Source organism: Garra rufa, chromosome 1, assembly GCF_049309525.1.
Source record: "Garra rufa chromosome 1, GarRuf1.0, whole genome shotgun sequence".
Classification (NCBI taxonomy): Eukaryota; Metazoa; Chordata; class Actinopteri; order Cypriniformes; family Cyprinidae; genus Garra; species Garra rufa.
The window spans coordinates 35,147,492-35,169,190 of record NC_133361.1 but is presented as its reverse complement, the minus strand read 5'-3'; the positions used below and the strand labels follow the sequence as shown (position 1 = coordinate 35,169,190).

At 36.1% G+C, this 21,699-nt stretch overlaps 1 protein-coding gene across 1 annotated transcript in view; it reads right to left on the bottom strand.

Moving 5' to 3' along the window:
- Nucleotides 1–157: 157 nt before the first annotated feature.
- Nucleotides 158–21,699, bottom strand: part of cntnap1 (contactin associated protein 1) — a 44,715-nt gene continuing 23,173 nt past the window's right edge. The window contains exons 12-24 of the mRNA XM_073839259.1: nt 21,483–21,602; nt 21,193–21,396; nt 19,372–19,528; nt 18,976–19,103; nt 16,553–16,726; nt 16,216–16,434; nt 15,889–16,128; nt 13,524–13,766; nt 13,323–13,450; nt 13,141–13,234; nt 12,822–13,052; nt 11,761–11,805; nt 158–10,147 (exon numbers count right to left, since the gene is read on the bottom strand). Of these exons, the coding sequence (XP_073695360.1) occupies nt 9,948–10,147; nt 11,761–11,805; nt 12,822–13,052; nt 13,141–13,234; nt 13,323–13,450; nt 13,524–13,766; nt 15,889–16,128; nt 16,216–16,434; nt 16,553–16,726; nt 18,976–19,103; nt 19,372–19,528; nt 21,193–21,396; nt 21,483–21,602 (2,183 nt within the window). The 3' untranslated portion in view covers nt 158–9,947. The remainder of the gene's footprint in view (nt 10,148–11,760; nt 11,806–12,821; nt 13,053–13,140; nt 13,235–13,322; nt 13,451–13,523; nt 13,767–15,888; nt 16,129–16,215; nt 16,435–16,552; nt 16,727–18,975; nt 19,104–19,371; nt 19,529–21,192; nt 21,397–21,482; nt 21,603–21,699) is intronic.

The following is a 21,699-nucleotide window of genomic DNA, read 5'->3' as shown; positions in this document are numbered from 1 at the left end:
CTGAATCCCGTGACGAGAGCTTTCTATAAAAGACAAGTGTAATCGGATTTCCAGATGCATTTAAAAGCAGGTACATCTGTTGGACATACTTAACTCTCTCAGGCATTCATTTTGTCAGATGACAAAAACACCGTTCTGGAATCCATTATAAAAAGACTTCTCAAGAGTTTTTCTTTTTCTTTCAGGCTTCTTTTATTAAAGTGTCATTCGGGATTTGTGTTGATTCTACACAGTCATGGTCATTTACAGTGAGGATGACACAAACAAAACCAGAACTAAAGAATTAGGAAAACTCAAAATGAACACCTTGTCACACCTGTCCACAAAGCTGAAATTACCTGCTTGTACGAGAGTATTATTTTAAGGTTTTGTCTGATTCCGTGAAACTAGTTCATCTTTAACCTTGGGCATTTTCATGGGAATTTTTTTGGCAAATGCTTCGCATTCACAGGACGTACAGTTCCCCTGAATCAATGTCAAAAGCACAGTGGTAATAAAAGATCATTGTGATCACCTCAACACAAGAATGAATCTGCAACCTTAGTTAATGACAGATGCTGTTTACTCTACCATTCAAAAGTTTGGGGTGTACAATGTATTTTTTATTTTTTTGTTTTAGAAAAAAAGAAATCTAATTTTCACCAAGGCTGCATTTATTTGACCAATTTTGTCAAATATTACCAAACTTTGTACCTTATTTACCCCTAAATAATGTATATTAGCACTTATCACATACATATACATACATATATATATATATATATATATATATATATATATATATATATATATATATACACACACACACACTATATTGCCAAAAGTATTGGGACATCCTATTTGAATTAACAGATTTGACTACTTTAACAATTTACATGAGTTCAAATCATAATGTTCAAGCATATAATGATATTTTAGGGTATTGTGTGCTTCTAATTTTATAGCAACAGTTTGGAAAAAAAAACTTTTCTATTCTAACATGACAATGCCTCTGTGTAATCAAGGTTGAAAAATAAATGATTGATTCAGTTAGTCAGTGTGGAAGAACTTGACTGGTCTACACAAAGGCAAGTCCTAATTCCAGCTGAACACCTCTGGTGTGACTTAAAATGCATACCTTGAGCCAAAAACTCATCACCAAACATCAATGACTTGTACAAACACTTTATGGACAAAGGTATTGGGACACCTACTTCTTTAGAAGAGAAAACGCACTTCCAAAACAGTGGCAACGAAGATGGAAACATAATTAATGAATTTAAAAATTGTATTTCCGTCTCTGTTGCAACAGTTTTGGAAGTGTCTAAAATGACTGCACCCATATGTACAAGTCATTGGTGTTTAGTGATGAGTTTTTGGCTCAAGGTCTGCATTTAAAGTCACACCAGAGGTGTCCAGCTGGGTTTAGGACCAAGTTTTTCCACACAGACTGAATCAGTACTTTTTTTTTTAACCTTGCCTTATACAGAAAGGCATTGTCAAGCTAAAAAAAGAAAAGGGTCCTGTCCAAAGTGTTCCTATAAAATTAGAACACAATTCCCTAGAATATCATCATATGCTTAAACATTAGGATTTGTACTCATTGCTAAAGTAGTCAAACCTGTTCATTAGATGGGTGTCCAATTACTTTTGGCGATATAGTGTATATATATTTATACACAGACACACACTTTACCATCACTTTTGGTCTACTAAATGCATCCTTTAACAAACTTATCAACCCCATACCTTTAAAGGGTTTGGGCACCAACTACAAATAGAACCTTGTTTACAGTGCAAATAGTGGTAGATGCTACTTAAAAATGTGTTGTAATTTACACTATGGAAAAATTGCCTGAGAAACAGTGGGTTATGTTCATGAAATAGTCACTGTTAATAGATTAGTTCACTTTCAAAATAAAAATGTACTAATAAGTTCCTGATATTGACTTCAGTAGGATCAACGGGTTGAGGGTAAAATTGCAGTTTCAGTGCAGCTTCAAATGGCTTTACATGATTCCAGAAGAGGAATAAGGGTCTTATCTAGCAAAACAATCTGTCATTTTCTAAAAAAAAAAAAAAAAAAAAAAAAATCAATTTATATACTTTTTAACCACAAATACTCATCTTGCACTAGCTCTGCGATGCAAATGCACTTCTTTACGCATACCGTAATCACGTTGGAAAAGTCTAGCACGGTTAGCTCTTTGTCTGTGTACTCCGGTTCAGAAAGGTAGGGTAGGGCGAAAAACTCCATCTCATTTTCTCCTCCAACTTCGAAATCGTCCAACATTGTTGTTTTACCTTTTTTTGTAAAGGGCGTTTGACTTTCTTTGCATGTTCGCTTTGTAAACACTGGGTCGGTAATTCAATTCAATTCAAAGTGTTATGTGCACAGTGAGGAAAAACAAGTATCCTTGTACAACGAAAAATTTTCTTTGATGTCCACATTGAATACCAAAACAAGTGCAAACTATGTAAGAGATACAGACATACATACAAACAAACATAATAAAGTACAGCTATGTTGCAGAAGTAGAAATATAGACTATGTACATCTGTATGTGCGAGGGTGCAATATTAACAAAACAAGTCTTGTGATTTTTCCCAAGTGATTACGTAATGCCTGAAGTCGAGCTAGTGCAAGATGAACATTTTGTGGTTAAAACGTATATATAAATTTTAGTTGTTTCACTAGATAAGCCCATTATTCATCGTGTTGGATCGTGTAGAGCGCTTTGAAGCTGCGCTGAAACTGTAAAATGGACCTTCAACCCACTGATCCCCATTAAAGTCCACTATATGAAGAAAAATCCTGGAATGTTTACCTCAAAACCTTAATTTCTTTGTGAGTGAAGAAAGACAGGCATGAGTATCTTGGATGACATAGGGGTGAGTAAATTATCAGGAAATGTTTATTCTGAAAGTGAACTATCTCTTTAACAAAGTTAAGACAGATACAGCTACTATTGTAACCAACATGACAGTCAAAGTAGAAGTCTTCTCTGGAGGAAGTTTATCCACCAGATGAATGGCCTGCAAGATTTCAGATTTGTTTAAACAGGACTTGTAAATATGTACTGCATTTGGAAAAGATGATGAAGAGAGTACTTCACAGTGAATTAGTGTTTATATCTACATGAAAAATGCATAAAAAACTTATTACAAAACAGGTGAAGGTCACGTATGAAGTAATACATTTCCTCAAATGAAACAAATGGACCTCCAGATGCCCATAAGTGATGTTTTGTTCAAACATTCATTCAAATGCATGTCAATGAGGTAATGCTCCTATTAGCTTCAGTACTGACATAGACAACACACAATACCTCATTTATGTTGTCATTTACACTATCCGCTTGCTTCTCATTTCACATTAACATTCATCGGAAACTGTGGGTTGCATTTACTTTTGTCTGAACACCATCAACTACCAAACTTGGGTTGGTGAGCTATCATTTATACTGACTGCATACTTTTATAAGAAAATGCCAAGTATGAAGAGACTTTGAGAGGAGTTTGTCCCTGTTGAATTTAATATTTCTATACAGTAGCAATTCATTCAAGACACTTTTCAGAACGAAAAAAAATTGAAAGTCTAAATTCCACTGGTGTAGAGGACAATAGAAGGGAAGGACTAAGAATGAGGGATACATAAAAAAACATTAACAGAAGACAAAAACCTGGCAGAGGTCATGAGGTTAAAGCTGGACTTATTCATTCAGCTCTCATCTATTCAAAATATTCTAGCTTGCCTGCTTTTTATACAAATTAGAATGATAAAAAGAGAAGTACACTTTATTTATACATATACATAAACAGCATAATCTGTGGGTGAATATCATGTGATTTCTTTGATAAAAGCTCTTATGGCTCTGTTAAAGAAACAGACTAAAGAACATGTGCCTGGCACTGGAAGCAGCGGATTCCTCTTTTTCTTATTGCATTTCGATGAAAAGTGCAGTAGTCATGCAAAATGCATAGCTTCTAAAGATAATACATGTGTTCTACATTATTTGCTCTTTTGTTTTAATAGCTCACTTTAGAGATGATGAAAGTGCTCTAAGCTCTTGGTAAGACCGCCATCAAAACAGCTAAAAAGCAGCAGCAGCAGCAATAATGGTGACCTACAACAAACGCATGAATGGATTTATAAAAACCATGACTTTATACATGGGAGTCTTTCATCCACAGACCGTCTGTGATGTGCGAAAGCCTCTTGACCACAATAATCAGACTTGTGCTGAACTGCTCAGTGTTTCATGCTAAGAAAGCTTTCATACGTGTCCTTGTTTAAAAATATCAGCTGCTTTATGATTATTTCTGTCTGAAATCTCTCTTAAGCTTTAACAAACTGATTGTAATTGAAGATATTAGATCTGTAACAGACGATAAAACATCAAGTTTGTTGTTCCTCTTTTTTCTAAAGATGCAATTTTAGTATGTCTGTCACTCAGTTGTTGTTGATCAAATATACACACCTGTTCACCGTTTGTCTGGTCAGTATGTAGATAATAGACTCCACAGCTACAAGTGAACACATTCAGCCCACAGAAGATCCACACTAAAAAGTGCAGACTGTCTAAAACAGTGTTTCCCAAACAGTTATGTCTTATATAGCCAACAGGCCCATCAATAAGGCAAAAGTACCCCATCATTAGTTGTATGTCGTTATTTTGTAAAGAAAAAAATGAATTTATGGATGAAAAACAGACCACAAAAATATAAAACTTCCACATATTACAAAATTCTTCTTTGTCCTTACATAATTTACAGAAAAATAAAATTAAATATATATATATATACAGTGCCGCTTGAAAGTTTGTGAACACTTTACAATTTTCGATATTTCTGCATAAATATGACCCAAAACTTCATCAGATTTTCATATATGTCCTGAAAGTAGACAAAGAGAGCCCAATTAAACAAGTGAGAGAAAAAAATATTTGCTTTGTCATTTATTCACTGAGAAAAATGATCCAGTGTTACATATCTGTGCGTTGCAAAAGTATGTGAATCTTTGCGTTCAGTATCTGTGACCCCCTTATGCAGTGGTAACTGAAGGTAAAGTTTCTTGTAAATGCTGATTAGTCCTGCACAATAACAGAGTTTTTGCCCATTTCTTAGTGCAGAACCACTTAAACTCTGTGATGTTGGTGGGTTTCCACCTATGAACTGCCTGCTTAGGTTCTTCCACAACATTTTGATTGAATTAAGATCTGGACTTTGCCTTTTGACTTCCAAAACATTAACTTTGTTCTTCTTTAAACATCCATTGGTAGAATGACTTGTGTGTTTGGGGTTATTGTCTTGTTGCATGGCCCATGTTCTCTTGAGACTCTGTGCTTAAACAGATGTCCTGGCATTTTCCTTTAGAATTTGCTGGTTTAATTCGCAATTCATTGTTTCATCAATGATGGCAGGCTGTCCTGGCCAAGATGCAGCAAAACAGACCCAAGCCATGATACTACCACCACTATGTTTCACAGATGGGATAAGATTCTTACGCTGGAATGCAGTGTGTCCTATTTTTCCATTAAACCATTCTCCAATAGTCCTCTGGCTTGTCCACATAATCTTTAGCAAGCAATTTTCTTTTTGGAGAACAGTGGCTTTCTTCTTGCAACTCTGTCATGCACACCAGTGTTCTCCTGATGGTGGACTCATGAACATTAACATTAGGCAATGTGAAAAAGATCTTTAGTTGCTTAAAAGTTACCCTGGGAACTTTTGCAACCTCGCAGACTATTACAGGTTCTGCTTTAGAGATGATCTTTGTTGGTCGACCACTTCTCGGGAAGGTAACAGTGGTCTTGAATTTCCTCCATTTGTACACATTCTGTCTGACCGTGGATTTGTGGAAGTCCAAACTCTTTAGAGATGGTTTTGTAACCTTTTCTAGCCTGATGTGCAACATAAACACTTTTTCCGAGGTCTTCAGTAATCTCTTTTGTTCGTGGCATGATTCACTTCCACAAACATGATCAGACTTTGATAGATCCCTGTTCTTTGAATAAAACAGGTCACGTATTGTCATTAGATAGTCATTGCACTGACTGAAAACACATCTGCACAGATGGACTCAAAATTCACCTTTAAATTAACTGATAATCCAAGAGATTCACATACGTTTGCAACGCACAGATATGTAACACTGGATCATTTTTCTCAATAAATAAATGACGAAGAAAACATTTTGCTCTCACTTGTTTGATCGGGTTCTCTTTGTCTACTTTCAGGATTTAAATGAAAATCTGATGATGTTTTGTGTCATATTTATGCAAAAATACAGAAAATTCCAAAGGGTTCACAAACTTTTAAGCAGCACTGTACACACACACACACACACACACACACACACACACACACACATATATACATATATATATATATATATATATATATATATATATATATTCAGTTTTATATATTTGACAGTAAAATCAAAAATATTCCTGGTTGGGAATCACTGAATGCTTTTTCATCAAAAACATGACATTAATATGATGTGGACTGAACAGATGTATGACATTATTGTAGTCTATTATAAGAAACTATATCATTTTGCTTTGGCCAACAAGAAGAACTCTCTTGAAAAGACAGAAACAGACACAAGGAAGAAAACATCTTCAACTCCAATCACTGATCTGTGGCATCATTACAATCAGACACTCTCAGACACAATACAGTTTTAACCTGCCTGCATTCATGTACTGTTAGGTTAGATATAAACAAACTATATTTCAGTGTCAAAACGTCTAGAGAACGGCTTGAAAAGGCTGGTGTGTGTTGCTGTAGCAGCAGTGAGAAGAAAATGGAGCTCTCATGACCACTGTTACCAACCCTGAGACGTACAGTACAACACACCCTGTTCATTACAGTGCAATGTAAATCTTTCATGGAGCTAATTTTATGTAAAACTCCTCGCTTGTTTCATCAGGCCTAATCTCCTAATCTTAATGAATCATATATCTCATAATGCTATGTAATATGGCTGCTATCATAAAAACACCTTTCTGCAGTTGTTAATATGTCACAGAAATAATTTTTCCCCAGACACGTTATTGTTCAGCACATTAATGTCACTGTGCTCTAAAAAAAGCTGAAGCCATTCAATGCCATTTGACTCTTCGTCTCTTATAAGCGCTGCAATCAATTTTAAACGGTAGTACAACATATATATTTACTTATATACCATTAGCTATGTCAGAGCAAATTCCTCCATATGTTAATGAAGTTTTGGTGATGTTAAAACAGATATGTGTCAACATATCTACATTTTCAAAACACTGTACTAAGGTTGTTGTTGTGCATTTTGTGCAGATTCTCTCATGAACGAAACATGGCGATCAAACATATTTAAATCTACACTACTTATGCCAGTACACAATAATGAGCCAAAACTTTCACTTACTACAGTTGAGGTCAAAAGTTTACGACTTGCAGAATCTGCACAATGTTAATTGTTTTACCAAAATAAGAGGGATCATACAAAATGCATGTTATTTTTTATTCAGTACTCCAGAAGGAAAAGCAATGCATTAAGAGCTGGGAGTGTAAACTTTTGAACGGAATGAGGATGTGAAGATTTTTTTTATTTTGTCTTAATATGATTTTTTTTTTTCATTTAGTACTGCCCTTGAGAGGATACTTTCATGCTCCCCAGAAGACAAAATTTACATTTACCCTGATCTTCAAATTCAAAAAGTTTTCACCCTCGGCTTTTAATGCATCTTTTTGCCTTCAGGAGCATCAGTGAGTGTTTGAACCTTCTGTAATAGTTGCATATGAGTCCCTAAGTTGTCCTCGGTATAAAAAGATGGATCTCAAAATCACAATCATTGTTGGAAAGGGTTCAAATACACAAAAATGCTGAAAAACCAAGGAATTTGTGGGACTTGAAAGACCTTTCTGAGGAACAGAGGGCAGTTTAACTGTTCCGGACAAATGAGGGACTCATGAACAACTATCACTAAACAAACAAACAAACAAAAACAGCTGTGGATCATTCAGGTAACAACACAGTATTAAGAATCAAGTGTATGTAAACTTTTCAACGGGGTCATTTTTATAATTCAACTATTATTTTCTCTTGTGCGTTATATGTAAACCTCTTTTATGTGAAATATCTCATTAAGGTTAGTACTAAACAAAAAATAACATGCATTTTGTATGTTCCCTCTTGTTTTGGAAAAATAATAAACATTTTGCAGATTCTATAAGGTGTATGTAAACTTTTGACCTCAACTGTATATACAGGGTTCCCACATTCTTAGACCAATTAATTTTTTTATATAGCAATAACACAGATTTTTATTACAGTATAATATTTATTTTATGGACATAACTAGAAAGATTTTTTTCAAAATTTCTTTCTTTTTAAGATTTTTGTCCATTTCCATTCTTCCAGCCAGTTGTGATTTTTAAAAAATAAAGATTTAGATATAAAGAAAAAATAATTTTATTACACTTACAAAAGTGAATTTGTAACCAATAAAATATTTTTGAGATGGGTATAAAAAGAAAGATTTATATTTACAAACGACAGAAATTTTCATAACTTTAAGATTTTAGTAATTTTCATGACTTTTTCAGTCATTTCTGATTTTGTAAAAACAATTTGATCAAGATTGCAGACAAAAATCCAATTTTTAACCAATAAAATATAATTGAGATGGACATGACTATATAAATGTATACTTACAACACAAATTCTATGACTTTTCCATAATTGTATGCATTTCCATTACTGTTTTCTAGGCCTGCAAACCACAATTCTAAAATTCCCCCAAATTTCCAGATCTCTACGTCCACACTGCGAGGCTTAGTGCTCAATTCTGATTTTTTTTTGTATAGCTGTTCACATTATTATTATTTTTTGGCCAATATCAGATTTCCAGTGTGAACAGATCATGGTTCTGAACTGACCCATATGTGCCAGAGAACAATATTACAGGGTTGCCAGGTTTTCAACAAAATCTGCCCAATTGCTTCTCAAAACTCGCATTCCGGGGGATAAATATCGCCTTAGTGGGGTTACTTCAACCCACAGAGTTGAAAAACAACCTGCGGCAACAGTGAAAAAACATCCCAATTCCACAGGATATATACTGTTGACTTGGCAACACTTGCAGCACACTGTACACGGAAAATATAAAGTAAGCCATTATGCATCTATTTATCGCATGATCTGCAGCAGAAAATTATGCACAGGCAATGTGAAAATTAAAGACAAGGGTGTGAGAGAAAAAAGAGCAGAGTTTTTTAACTTTTATGATACAAGCCCTCATTTTGCTTGTCTATAGAGTTGCCACTGTAATACTCATGACTTTTGACATACCACTGTACTTCTACTGACTACCTTTTGCAACTGTCTTGATAACTTTTGCTATGTAAAATCTTTAAAGCGACTCCCGTGAGTGCAGAATAGTGACCAATGTTGATCTAGAGTGGCGTAAAAGTCATAATTTCCGATATGACTGCTCAGACTGTGGTCGCATTGCAAAACATCTGACCTGAATCAGATTTAGCACCACATAGGGAAGTGGAATTGAAAAGATCAGATTCCATGTGGTTTGTGCTGTTCACACTGTCATGAGAAAAACAGATCTGAGCCAAATCGGATTTAGGCAACATTTGCCTGCAGTGTGAACGTAGACACAGTGGGAACCCTGCATTGATCTTTCAAAGTTTCTTGTAACGTTGATGAGGCACTTCAGTCGGCCCGCACTGCTAGCACTCATCAATCAGGTGGTAAATTGTTTCTAGCCTGCTTATTTTGAACCCTGCCAAAAGCACCAAATATCAGATTACACTGTAAAAATAAGGGGACAGAAAAATAAATATACTTACATTACCATAAAGGCAAAAGATACATTAAAAAAATCACATTTACAACTCATTCCTCAGTCTTCACCATTTTACCCCCCTCATAATCACCTTTTTTCCTCCTGACAACCCTCAGTCTGTTATTCATTGGGACTTTCCTCCTGTATTTCCGGTAGGTTCTTTCTATCCTTGCGCAGAGTATCAGTGAGCGGCCGAGAGGAGCTGGGGGACTCCAGCTGCTTCGGTTCATTAGTGTGGTAACTGCCTTTATACCTGTACAGGTAAATGTAGAGCCCATACAGGATCAGGAAGAGCAGCATCAGAGACACTGTCACGATTACTGAGGAGAAAATAACACACACACACACACACACACACACACACACAAAAAGAGAGAGAGCAGTCGTTAGCATTATCCTTAATACTCTTACGGTGCTCTAGATGAGCTGTCTGCAAATGATGGCTTAAACATAATTTGTATCATGTTGCAGAATTCACAAGAATTCACTGCTGACTGTCAACTCAAATGTAATTATAAGCTTTAAAGTGATAGTTCTCCCAAAAATGAAAGCTGTATACTGATATTTTTTTCTGTGGAACACAAATGGAGAATTTTCATGCAACCCAATTTATATGACTACCAAACCTCTAGTCCCTTTCAGGTGTTCACTATGAACTGTTATTTAAAAAAAGCTGTTCTATTTCAAAATTCTGTTTTCATGTTCCACAGGCAGAATAACAATATACAGGTTTGGAACAACATGACAGAATGTTCATTTTTGGACGAATTGTTCTTTTAACATCTTTGACATCTTGTAGATTCTGTTTTGCTGTGAGATCAACACCCGCTGGCAAGGAGGATTAAGTGTGTGTGTGTGTGTGTGTGTGTGTGCGTGTGTGTGGGAAAAACAAGTCTTGTTTATCCTGGAAAAAAGATGACAATCAGACAGTTATTAAAGATGAGGATTTAAGTGAAGCAATGACGGATAATTGCAAATGATGATCAAGGATTCTGAGAAATCTTTTTATGAAAATGTAAGTGTTCAATTTGAAAAAATGACCTTGTATTGTACCGATGGGTCTTTAATCTCTAAATGTGATCCTAGACCACAAAACCAGTCTTAAGCAGCACGTATATTTGTAGCAATAGCCACAAATACATGGTATGGGTCAAATTATCGATTTTTCTTTTATGCCAAAAAGTAAAGACCATGTTCCATAAAGATTTTTTTGTAAATTTTCTACCATAAATATATCAAAACGTAATTTTTGCTTAGTAATATGCATTGCTAAGAACTTAATTTGGAGAACTTTAACGGTGATTTTCTCAATATTTAGATTTTTTTGCACCCTCAGATAGCAGATTTTCACATAGTTGTATTTCAGCCAAATATTGTCCTATCCTAACAAACATACACCAATGGAAAGCTTTCAGATGATTTCAATTTTTAAAAAATTGACCCCTATGACTGGTTTTGTGGTCCAGGGTTACAAATGATCTCAATAATGTTATAATAGAAGTTTTGTATATTGTAAGGATCTGACGCTTATGACACCTTGATTTATTCCACATACGGTATATTATCCTTATGTGACGTTTTTTCACTGATTATACCAAGTTTCTGTCATGTGCATAAGATCGTCTTTATGTGAATCTTATAATCCCATGAATGTTCCCTAATCCTGTGTTCTGCAAATTAAGAGGATTTTACAAAACAGGTTTTAGCGTCACAAACAGAGATCCGCAACATTTGCAGTACAACAGGCTGAAATGCTGAATAGGAATAAAAGACCAAGAAATAGCAAGAAGAACATGCAAAAGGAAATCTTTTTTGTCAATTTCATTAGGAGGATGGTGGAAATCTGACAGGGAGCAAAAGGTATAATAGGAGTTTTGGAAATAGTGTTTAATATGCTTTAAAACAAGATAATAAAATGTGACTGTAAACTTACGTGTCATCCAAGGTGGGGTAACATCATCATGAATGTAATAAAAGACTAAAACAAGAAACATTAATTGAGGGTTACAAACAACCTTTAAGCACAAACATCATAAAAGAGTTAAAAATTTTTTTAAAAACAAATACTTTTACAGTACATGCACTAATAACCTGCTCAAAAGTAATTAAAGTAGGGTAAATTCAGGTAATTGGACCATATCTATGCGTTACAGTCAGATTTACTTGACTTCATCCAGCAATTATTTACTTTTACTACTATTCAAATGTTTTGGGATTTATTTTTGAGGAAAACATCCCAGGATTTTTCTCCATGTAGTGGACTTCAATGGGAGCCAGTTTCAATGTAGCTTCAAAAGGCTCCCAACCGAGGAAAAAGAGTCCTATCAGGCGAAATAACCTGTCATTTTCTTAAAAAAAATACAAATTTATATACTTTTTAACCACATATGCAAATCTTGCACTAGCTGTACTTCACACATTACGCAATTGCATTAGAAATACCACACGGTTAGCTCTTTGTCTGTGCACTCCGGTTAAAAAATTTAGAGTAGGGTGAAAATCTCCATCTCGTTTTCTCCTCCGACTTCAAAATCGTCCAACATCGTTGTTTTACCTTTTATTTGTAAAGGGGAATTGGACCCTTATTCCTCAGCTGGGATTGTGTAGAGCCCTTTGAAGCTGCATTAAAACTTTGCTGCATTGCAATTTAGACCTTTAACCCTTTGGGTCCTACTAAAGTCCACTATATAGAGAAATCCTGATAAGTTTTCCTCAAAAACCTTAATTTCTTTTCAACTGAAGAAAGAAACACTTGAAACATCTTGAATCACATGGCGGTGAGTAAATTATCAGGAAATTTTTATTCTGGAAGTGAACTAATACTTTAAAGAGAACAGCAATTATTTGAAACAGAAATATTTTGATAAAAGGCATGTCAATATCTTTACTGTCAATTCTTGATGCATCCTTGTAGAATAATAGTTTCTAGTTTATTATTGAATGGTAGTGTATGTTGGAAAGCATTCATGTGAATGTCAGGAGATGTAATCTTACACAGGCCAGTGAACCAGGGGTCATCCTCCCAGGGGACATATCCTAAGACAGGGGGAAACGCCCCACAGTTAGACTCCACCACATAGCCTTGAGTCGTCACCGGTGGATTGGTTACATTGGGTCGGAAGTAGGCCCTCAGTGGGGCAAAAATATTATATCGGACCCCTGATATACAGCCCATAAAACCTGGACTGTTGTGCCTCTGAATTTCATAGTCGACACCTCCCACCTCTATAAAGAAGAAAAGAAAACAAATCAATCAATCAAATGCAACTTTCCATCCACAGGCAAGCAGTTAAGATAAATATGCTCGTCTTACCCATGACTCTACCCAAGAATATAGACTTCGGTGAGTCAAATCTGGGAATCTCTCCTGGTATTAACTTCTCAATCCATGGATCCATGTAATCCACCTAGATCCATGTGCAAATAGACATACAAACAGTGCGCTTTTGCTATGCTAACAACACTAAACATGTTAGATCTACTTTGAAGTCCTACCTGTGTCCATATGGTGTAGTTGTGTCGGGTGATGTTGACGAAATGAGGGAAGCCGTCGGCCATGTTTCTATCAGTCAATTTAAATTTGTAGCTTATTATCCCGAGCCGATATCTCAGTGAAAGAGTCCCTGCAAAAGTGTTGACATCAGTGCTAAAGGTAACGTTTTGTATGCTCAGGTGTGATTGTGTGTGTATGTTTACCATCTTTCTTGAGCAGGACAGCGATGTAATCATTGCTGAAGGAGCTGATATAAAGCAGCACAGCTGGAGCCTGTAGCGTGCTGAAGCTGAACTCTATGTCATCAGTTGTCGTGTTGTAGCCGAGGGTGAAGTTGTGCCAGTGAGGCTCTATCCAGAAGTTCGCCCACCATGCGTCAAAGGAAATTGGCTCTTTGCGGATGTCATACCGCAACCATGCTCCCACATCAAGAAAAGCCCCGATATCTAATGGGAAGTGACACAAGCAAAGATTAAAGTGTTGTTTATACCAGGAAAAAATCTCATGCCTCTCACATACTGATTTAACTAGTTTTTTAGATAAAATTGAACATGATAGAGAAACTTTATCATAACAACATAAGAAGAATAGACTTGTAAGAGTTTATAATATTCTAGTACAAGATGTTTGTATTAGGTTATTATACCTGTCTGGGATTTATAATATTATGGCTGCCAAATGATTCAAAAATGAGGGGAATATATCCTTGTTTAGCTTCCCAAAGAACCCAGCGTTAAGGGAATAATTTATGTCAATGTCATAGCTTGAAGACGATCGCTACACAAAAGCCTCTCATGTTCCTGACTCTTTAGCTCCGCCCCTGGCATGCCTCCAGGAGCTCGACTGTTTTTGGAATGAAGCGGTACAGCTGTATCTCTATGTCTTTTTAATTTCAATCTGTATTTGTTCGATTTTACAGTTACTCTTTCTCCATAGTTACACCTGTATGAGTGAGCCATTTAAATGATTCATTTAGAAACAAAACAGCTGATGTGCTGAATTCTGAACTGAAATGTGACCCTGGACCACAAAACCAGTCGTAAGTATTTTCTGAAAGTGTAATAAATAGGCTTTTTCGTTGATACAACAATTTGAAAATCTGGAATCTGAGGGTGCAAAAAAAATCAAAATATTGAAAAAAATCACCTTTAAAGTTGTCTAAATGAAGTTCTTAGCGATGCATATTACTAATCAAAAAATTAAGTTCTGATATATTTACGGTAGTAAATTAGCAACATATCTTCATGGAACATGATCTTTACTTAATATGCTAATGATTTTTGGCATAAAAGAAAATTTTATTATTTTGACCCCTACAATGTATTTTTGGCTATTGCTACAAATATACCCGTGCTACTTAGGACTGGTTTTGTGGTCCAGGGTCACAAATAGTTTGAGTAATTTGTTAGTATGCTGTTTCAAACTCAGCACTGAATCATTTACTCAGTCAGTTTGTTCAAAAACGCTGATTTATTTGGCAACAAAAGTGACTGGCTGCATCTGAAATCACACACTCTCTCAGGAGGTACATACCCCATGATTTATTCACCTTCAATCTATCCTAGGTGTATATGACTTTCTTATTTCGGCTGAATACAATTGGAGTTATATTAAAAATTGTCCTGGCTCTTCCAAACTTTAAAACGGCAGTGAATGGGTGTTGAGATTTTCATCCGCTATGTACAACAGTTAACGGAAGCTAGAGATTACTGTTTATAAGTATATAAGTATAACAGATATTTTTACTACACAAAGGCATCGTTTCACTTCAGAAGGCCTTTATTAACCCCTGGAGTTATGTGGAGTACTTTTTATGACAGATGGATGCACTTTTGTGGGCTTCAAAATCTCAACCACAATTCACTGACATTATAAAGCTTAGAAGAGCTAGGACAATTTTTTTTATATAACACCAATTGTATTTGTCTGAAAGAAGACATTTACACATAGAATGGCTTGAGGGTGAGTAAATCATGGGGAAATATTAATTTTTGGGTGAACTATCCCTTTAAATCATGAGCCTATTATGAATTCTGTTGGTGAGTGTATTAAGATTTATTGAAAAAAAAAAAAAAAAATATATATATATATATATATATATATATTAATTCAGCTCAAAGACAAAGATCTTAAAAATTCCCACACAGATTATCTAAAAATGCAGTTTAATTTTAATTCACGGCACAGACAAATCCCTCTCTGTTAGCCTAAACCAGCTCTGGATTTAGAGGCTTGGAATAGAAAGTGGACACAAAAGCCAAAGTCTGTCACTCTCTCTTTTTCAGGCAGTGAATCTCTTTATAGCAGATTCTCAGAGGCACCAGTTTGCTTGTTCCTCCCATTTTTTATCCTTCGCTCAAATCAGTTTTAATCTTTTAAATCTCCTAATCATGGTTTCATGAAATTAAAATGCGTTTGTAATAATTAGTCCTTCTCCAGATGAAGATAAAAAGACATCATTTTGAATTTGCATATGTTTATTAGGAAACATCTGTAGCCTGTTTTGAACCATGTCAGTTTGTGCCAGTGCAAGTACGAGAGAGCATATGCAAATGTGTGTTAACTCACCTAAATGACAGTAATAGCCGTCGAAGGCTGTGTTATTGCAGTCACAGGTGTATGAAGCGTAGCCATCAATGCACTGGCCTCCATTTCGACACGGTATGGAGGCATTCAGACACGCTCCGGTGCAGTTCCTGCGTATGCCAGCCCTCTCGTCAACCTTACCCTCTAAATCCACAGGCACCCCGTTCATCCTCAGCCCACGCAGACAACCCAGGAAAGGCCTTAAGGTGTGATTGGCCGCCCCTGAATACAGATGCATGGCATCAACTGCTCAAAGCAATGTTTTTATAACAACTCGAAAAAAACTCTAGCTCTGTGTGTGATTCTTACCCACGAGCAGGGGTTGTGTGAACGCCATATTGATGTAGGTTTGGCCAGGAAACTTGTGAATGGCTGGAGGCAGGAAATCAACCTTCAGACGTGCCAATTTCACATTGATTTCAGCTTCTACGTAGTGCCATTCATTATCGTTGAGAGGTTTAGGAGAGCGCAGGGTCACGTTTCTAATCCCGTCGCCCACCATGAAAATGAATACCACCTCAGTTGTAGCTGTGAAAAATTAAAGAGAAACTGATGAAGGAGACATCAGAATCACTAGATAAACACCACATATTTTTAGGATTTACAATGGGATTTACAATCCCACTGACATGGACACAACACTCACAATTGAGTTCAACTCGTAAGAAATTACGCAAGTGGTCATCTGAGCTTTCCACAAATACTCCGTAAGTTCGGTAGGTCCTGAAGTGGAATGTGATGTCAGCACTGGTGCCGGGCTTGAAGGTGGGGAACGTCAGATAGGTGGGCTTAACGAAAGCTATGGTGTTCCAGATACTCCCTATGAAAAGGATTTCCCATGTGAGAATTACTCAAATCAACATTTCAAGCAATTTTTTTTTTGGTTTAGTAAATATCTCTGTTTTAAAGGGTTGATTCACCCTTAAGTGAAAATTAGCCCATGATTTACTCACCCTAAAGGTATCCTAGGTGTATATGACTTTTCTTTTTTTAGACAAATCCAATCGGAGTTATATTAAAAAACTTTCTGGCTTTTCCAAGCTTTATAATGATAGTGGACAGGTGTTTTTGTTTAACAGTCCTAAAGAAGTCCAATAAAGCGCATCAATCTATAATAAAAAGTGCCTCACATGGTTCGGGGTAAATAAAGACCTCCTGTAGTGAATCAATGTGTTTTTGTAAGAAAAATATTCAAGCCGTTTCGGGCGGATGACGTAGGACATATGATGAATAGGGATGCACCGAAATGAAAATTCTTGGCCGAAGCCGAAACTGAACAAAAGGAAACTGGGCTGAAGGCCGAAGTCTGATTAGTGAACACAGTTTTATGTGTTTTTACCCCCATGTATTTTGCCATTTTTTTCACCATTGCATAATTAAATAGACAAAATGTGTTTTTTTTTCAGTTTTGTCATGCTTTTGAAAGAAAACCAATCAATTACAAAACAACAATTTAAAAATTACATTATAGCCTACCAATGAATCATAATTTAACTTAATAAGTTAGTAAAATAATATTCTTTGACCATTTTTAAGACCCCCTTCTTGAATGCATGTGTTTTTTAATGTACAAATAAATGCAGCCTTGCTGAGCAGAAGAGATGTCTTTTAAAACTTTACAGATCCCAGTCTGAACACTATGTTATAATACATTTATTAACAGAGCTGTTGTAATTATTGTTATCATTATTTTTGTCTTACTTTTTTTTTTTTTTTTACAGAACAACAGCAAAATTACAATATTAACATTTATGAATGTTGACTTTTATTTTGGCAGAAACACGCAAAAAGACCTCAGTACTTCTTTTTGTTGAAAACAGCAGATTTATTCAGCAGATATTTTCAGACGAATAATTTTGGTTGCCGAACATTCGGTACATCCCTAATGATGATTGTGGAAGTGCAGAGGAGAGACCAAAACAAAACACCGGTCACAAATTAAAGGTGCAGTGTGTAGATTTTGCGGCATCTAGCGGTGAGATTGTGAATTGCAACCAACGGCTCCCGTCCACCGCTCACCCCTCTCTTTACAGAAGCTACGGTGGCCCACACGGGATTAAGATGTCGTCGTTTTAGACAGCAAAGAGTAATTAGGTTTCTTTTAAAACGTAAATTAAGGAATTATATTTACTTAATAATTCAATAAAACGATGTTATAGTGAATATTACAGTTACATGTTCATCATTGTGTCAGTGTTTTTCCGCTAGAACAACAGTGATGAAACGCGATCTGTAGAGCGGTTTGTCCGTTTAGGGCTACTGTAGAAACATAACGGCGACTTCCATGTGAGGGGACCCGCGGTGTATGTAGATATAAACTGATAATTCTAAGGTAATAAAAACATAATGGTTCATTAAGTAAGGTCTTTATACATCCCTGAAAACATAGTTATGTATACTATATTGCATTTCTGTCTAGAGATCATCTTAAATATTACACATTGCACCTTTAAAGTACAAAACGAGGATTTGTAAAGAAAAGAGGATACTGGTTTTCCTTTGCTAAAGTAATGAAACTTTGCTTCCTTTGCTCCTGTAAACAAATGTTGGTTGTCGTGAGACTAGCATATTCTCACTTGCACATGCGCTACATCATCCGCCCGTACGACAGTTTGCACAACTATAGAAAAGTGTTTAGAACATTTCAAATATGAATATTTTTTTTACAAAAATGCATCGATTCAGTACAGGAGGCCTTTATTCACCCCCTGGGGCTGTGTGAAGCACTTTTTATTATGGACGGAAGCGCTTTATTGAACTTCTTTTGGACTGTTGAACAAAAACACCCGCCTATTGCCATTATAAAGTTTGGAAGAGCCAGAACATTTTTAATATAACTTCCATTGGAGTTGTCTGAAAAAGGAAACCATACACCTAGGATGCCTTGAGTGCGAGTAAATCATGGGTTAATTTTCATTTTTGGGTGAACTAAACCTTTAATAAAGACAATGTTCAGTAAGCCATCAAAATAAACCCTTTCTGGTTAATTTAACATTACATTTACATGGCACGTTTTATTATATAAACAGACTTTTCATCCATGTTATATTTGTAATATTCATTACTCACTGTCTCCGTGGCAGTACAGCGCCCCAACACTGTAGCGTGCTTCTGAACCGGTGCGGTTAGTGTCTCCAATGATAATCCTCCTGACAGGCAGATGGTCTCGGAACGACAGGTAGCCCTTATCTGAGTGCCTAGTGAATTGAAATTAGCCTTTAAAATAATCAGTTTACGTTTAGCTGGTACTTATATATATATGCTACTGTTTAAAGGTTTGGGGTTAATTGCATTCTTTTAATGTTTTTGAAGGAAATCTAATATAAACTGTACTAAGTATATAAATAGATAATAAATAAAATTTATTTTCTGTCTTTAATAATACAAAACATCCCCATACAGACACATTGTAAAAGGCATGCTTAGATTAAAAAAAAAATTGTTTATTTGTTTATTCATTCTCACCACTGGCGGTAGTCTGCGTCACAGTTGCACCAGTACTTGGAGTCAGTGCAAGTTTGATTGACAGCACATCCGCATTTTCCACTTTCAGGGAAAGCTCCTCCCCAGTATTCATGACTCTCATTATACCGACCAATCCAGTAAGTGTAAGGCCGTCCATCTGTTTACAACAATAAATAAAACCAAAGCAACTCTAAATGGGAAACAGTTGCATGACTCTTAGTAATGTGGGTGAGCCAGTCTCACCTGGGTCCACAAAGCAGGGGGCCATGATGACTGGGCCCTTACTATATATTTGGAAATACAAAACACTCATATGAATGGTAAAAGCTGACTGATAGGATTCCTAGAAGTATTACTCAGCGGAGAAAAGGGCTGAGAAGGTCAGTGAGACTAATTATGTTCAAGTTCCTGTCAGTTCAGCTGAGTCAGACTATCTGTTTTTGAACTGATTCCCCCAAGATCAATACTTCAACAGCCATCTAAAACTTACAGCTGTGACTCCTTTTCTTCTACTATGCTACACAGTGATCACTGCTTATATAGTACACTGTAACAAAACATTCAGATGAGTGTATTTCTGCTATGGAATCCAAAAGGTTTTTGAGGAACACCCTGTCCAGGCTTTTCAATGTAATAAAAGTGAATAAGGATTGAGGATGTCAAGCACTAAAATAAGAGAAACATCATAATGTATCATAACAGCATTTCATTCTTAAAGGGATAGTTGATCCTAAATGAAAATTCTTTCATTAATTATTTACCCCTTGTGATGTTCTAAACCCATAAGACTTTACTCTTCAGAACACAAAAGAAAATATTTTCGATGAAATCCGAGAGCTTTCTGACCCTGCATAGACAGCAACACAGTTGACACGTTTAAGGCCCAGAAAAGTAGAATAAAGTTGTTTTTTATTTTTGTTTTCTTTGCACACAAAAATAAAATAACAGCTTCATAACATTATGGTTGAACCACTGATGTCACGTTAACTATTTTAACAATGTCCTTACTACCTTTCTTGGCCTTAAACAGAGTAGTACTGTTGCTGTCTGTGCAGGGTCAGAAAGCTCTCGGATTTCATCAAAAAATGTCCTCATTTTTGTTCTGAAGATAAACGAAGGTCATGAATTTTGACAGAATTTTCATTTTTGGGTGGAATATCTCATTCATTTCAATCCCTTATTATAAATGACCAAGGATATTCCACATACTGATTTCCACCTGTCATTGTGAATTCTTTAACCATCAAATGACGGGTTCTTTCACTTACGAATGGGAACTTTTTCTCAAGACAAAAAATATGCAGCACCATGTACGTTTCGTGACATATCCGATGTGAAATGTCATCTGAGTGGAGCTAAAAGAGTGGTTGTTTTTGAATGTACATATGGTACATTTTAAATGACGTTAGTTTTGTATGTGTCACCGCAGTTATGACTTATAATGTTATAACTCCAATGCTCTGAAAATAACGTACCATCTGCACTACACCTAAACCTACCCGAGAGCATTAACAAAAGCGAATGTGATGTAAAAATGCAATCGCAAGCATGCCGTTTAGCTTGTTTTTCGATCTCTTATCTTTCAGCGCTTTCATCATGAGTCATGTTTTTCACGAGATTTGTACCCAAGGATTCCGCATCCTAAGTCAAATTCTGTGCTGGCAAAGAGAAACATATGGAGCTGTAATCATAGGTGTATGAAAACGATTACAAGAGCTTGCTGTTTTACCGCCTCTAGTGTTCATTTCTGTTGGAAACTGTAGTGATATATACTTATTGGTATGTATTTTGCATCTTGTGAAACAAAATTTTATAACTTACGTGGAGTATTGAGGAGGCGAGACTTGTAGCATGAAAACTCAATCCATTGTTCGCAGTATAAAGAGGTGTTTGCTAGGGCAGTGACTTCATCCCACGTTGCATTTACATACTGGAGGTCCCCTATATATGGCTGATCCAAAGTGGAGCCACTCACTTTGGTGAATTTCATGCGGTTGTGCTCGATGACGGTCCATGATTTTTGCACTAAAAAAGTAATAGGATAAACCTTATCATGTAAAATCATTTGAAATTGCTTTTGAATGTGCCAATATCTTATACTTCATACATACACATATTGCAGTAGACCGTGAAAGGCTTCAGTGGTCCACTCAGATCTGGATCTATGGTGTAGTTGCCTGACCAGTACTTCCCATTCAGTCTGTAGGCCTCACATGACTCCCTGTAGACCGCTGAGATGATGAGAGAGAAAGAGAGACAGAGGCTTGATTCTCATGTTACACCAACAAAAAGTCAATACAGAGGAATCTCCTCAGTAAAGGACACTCA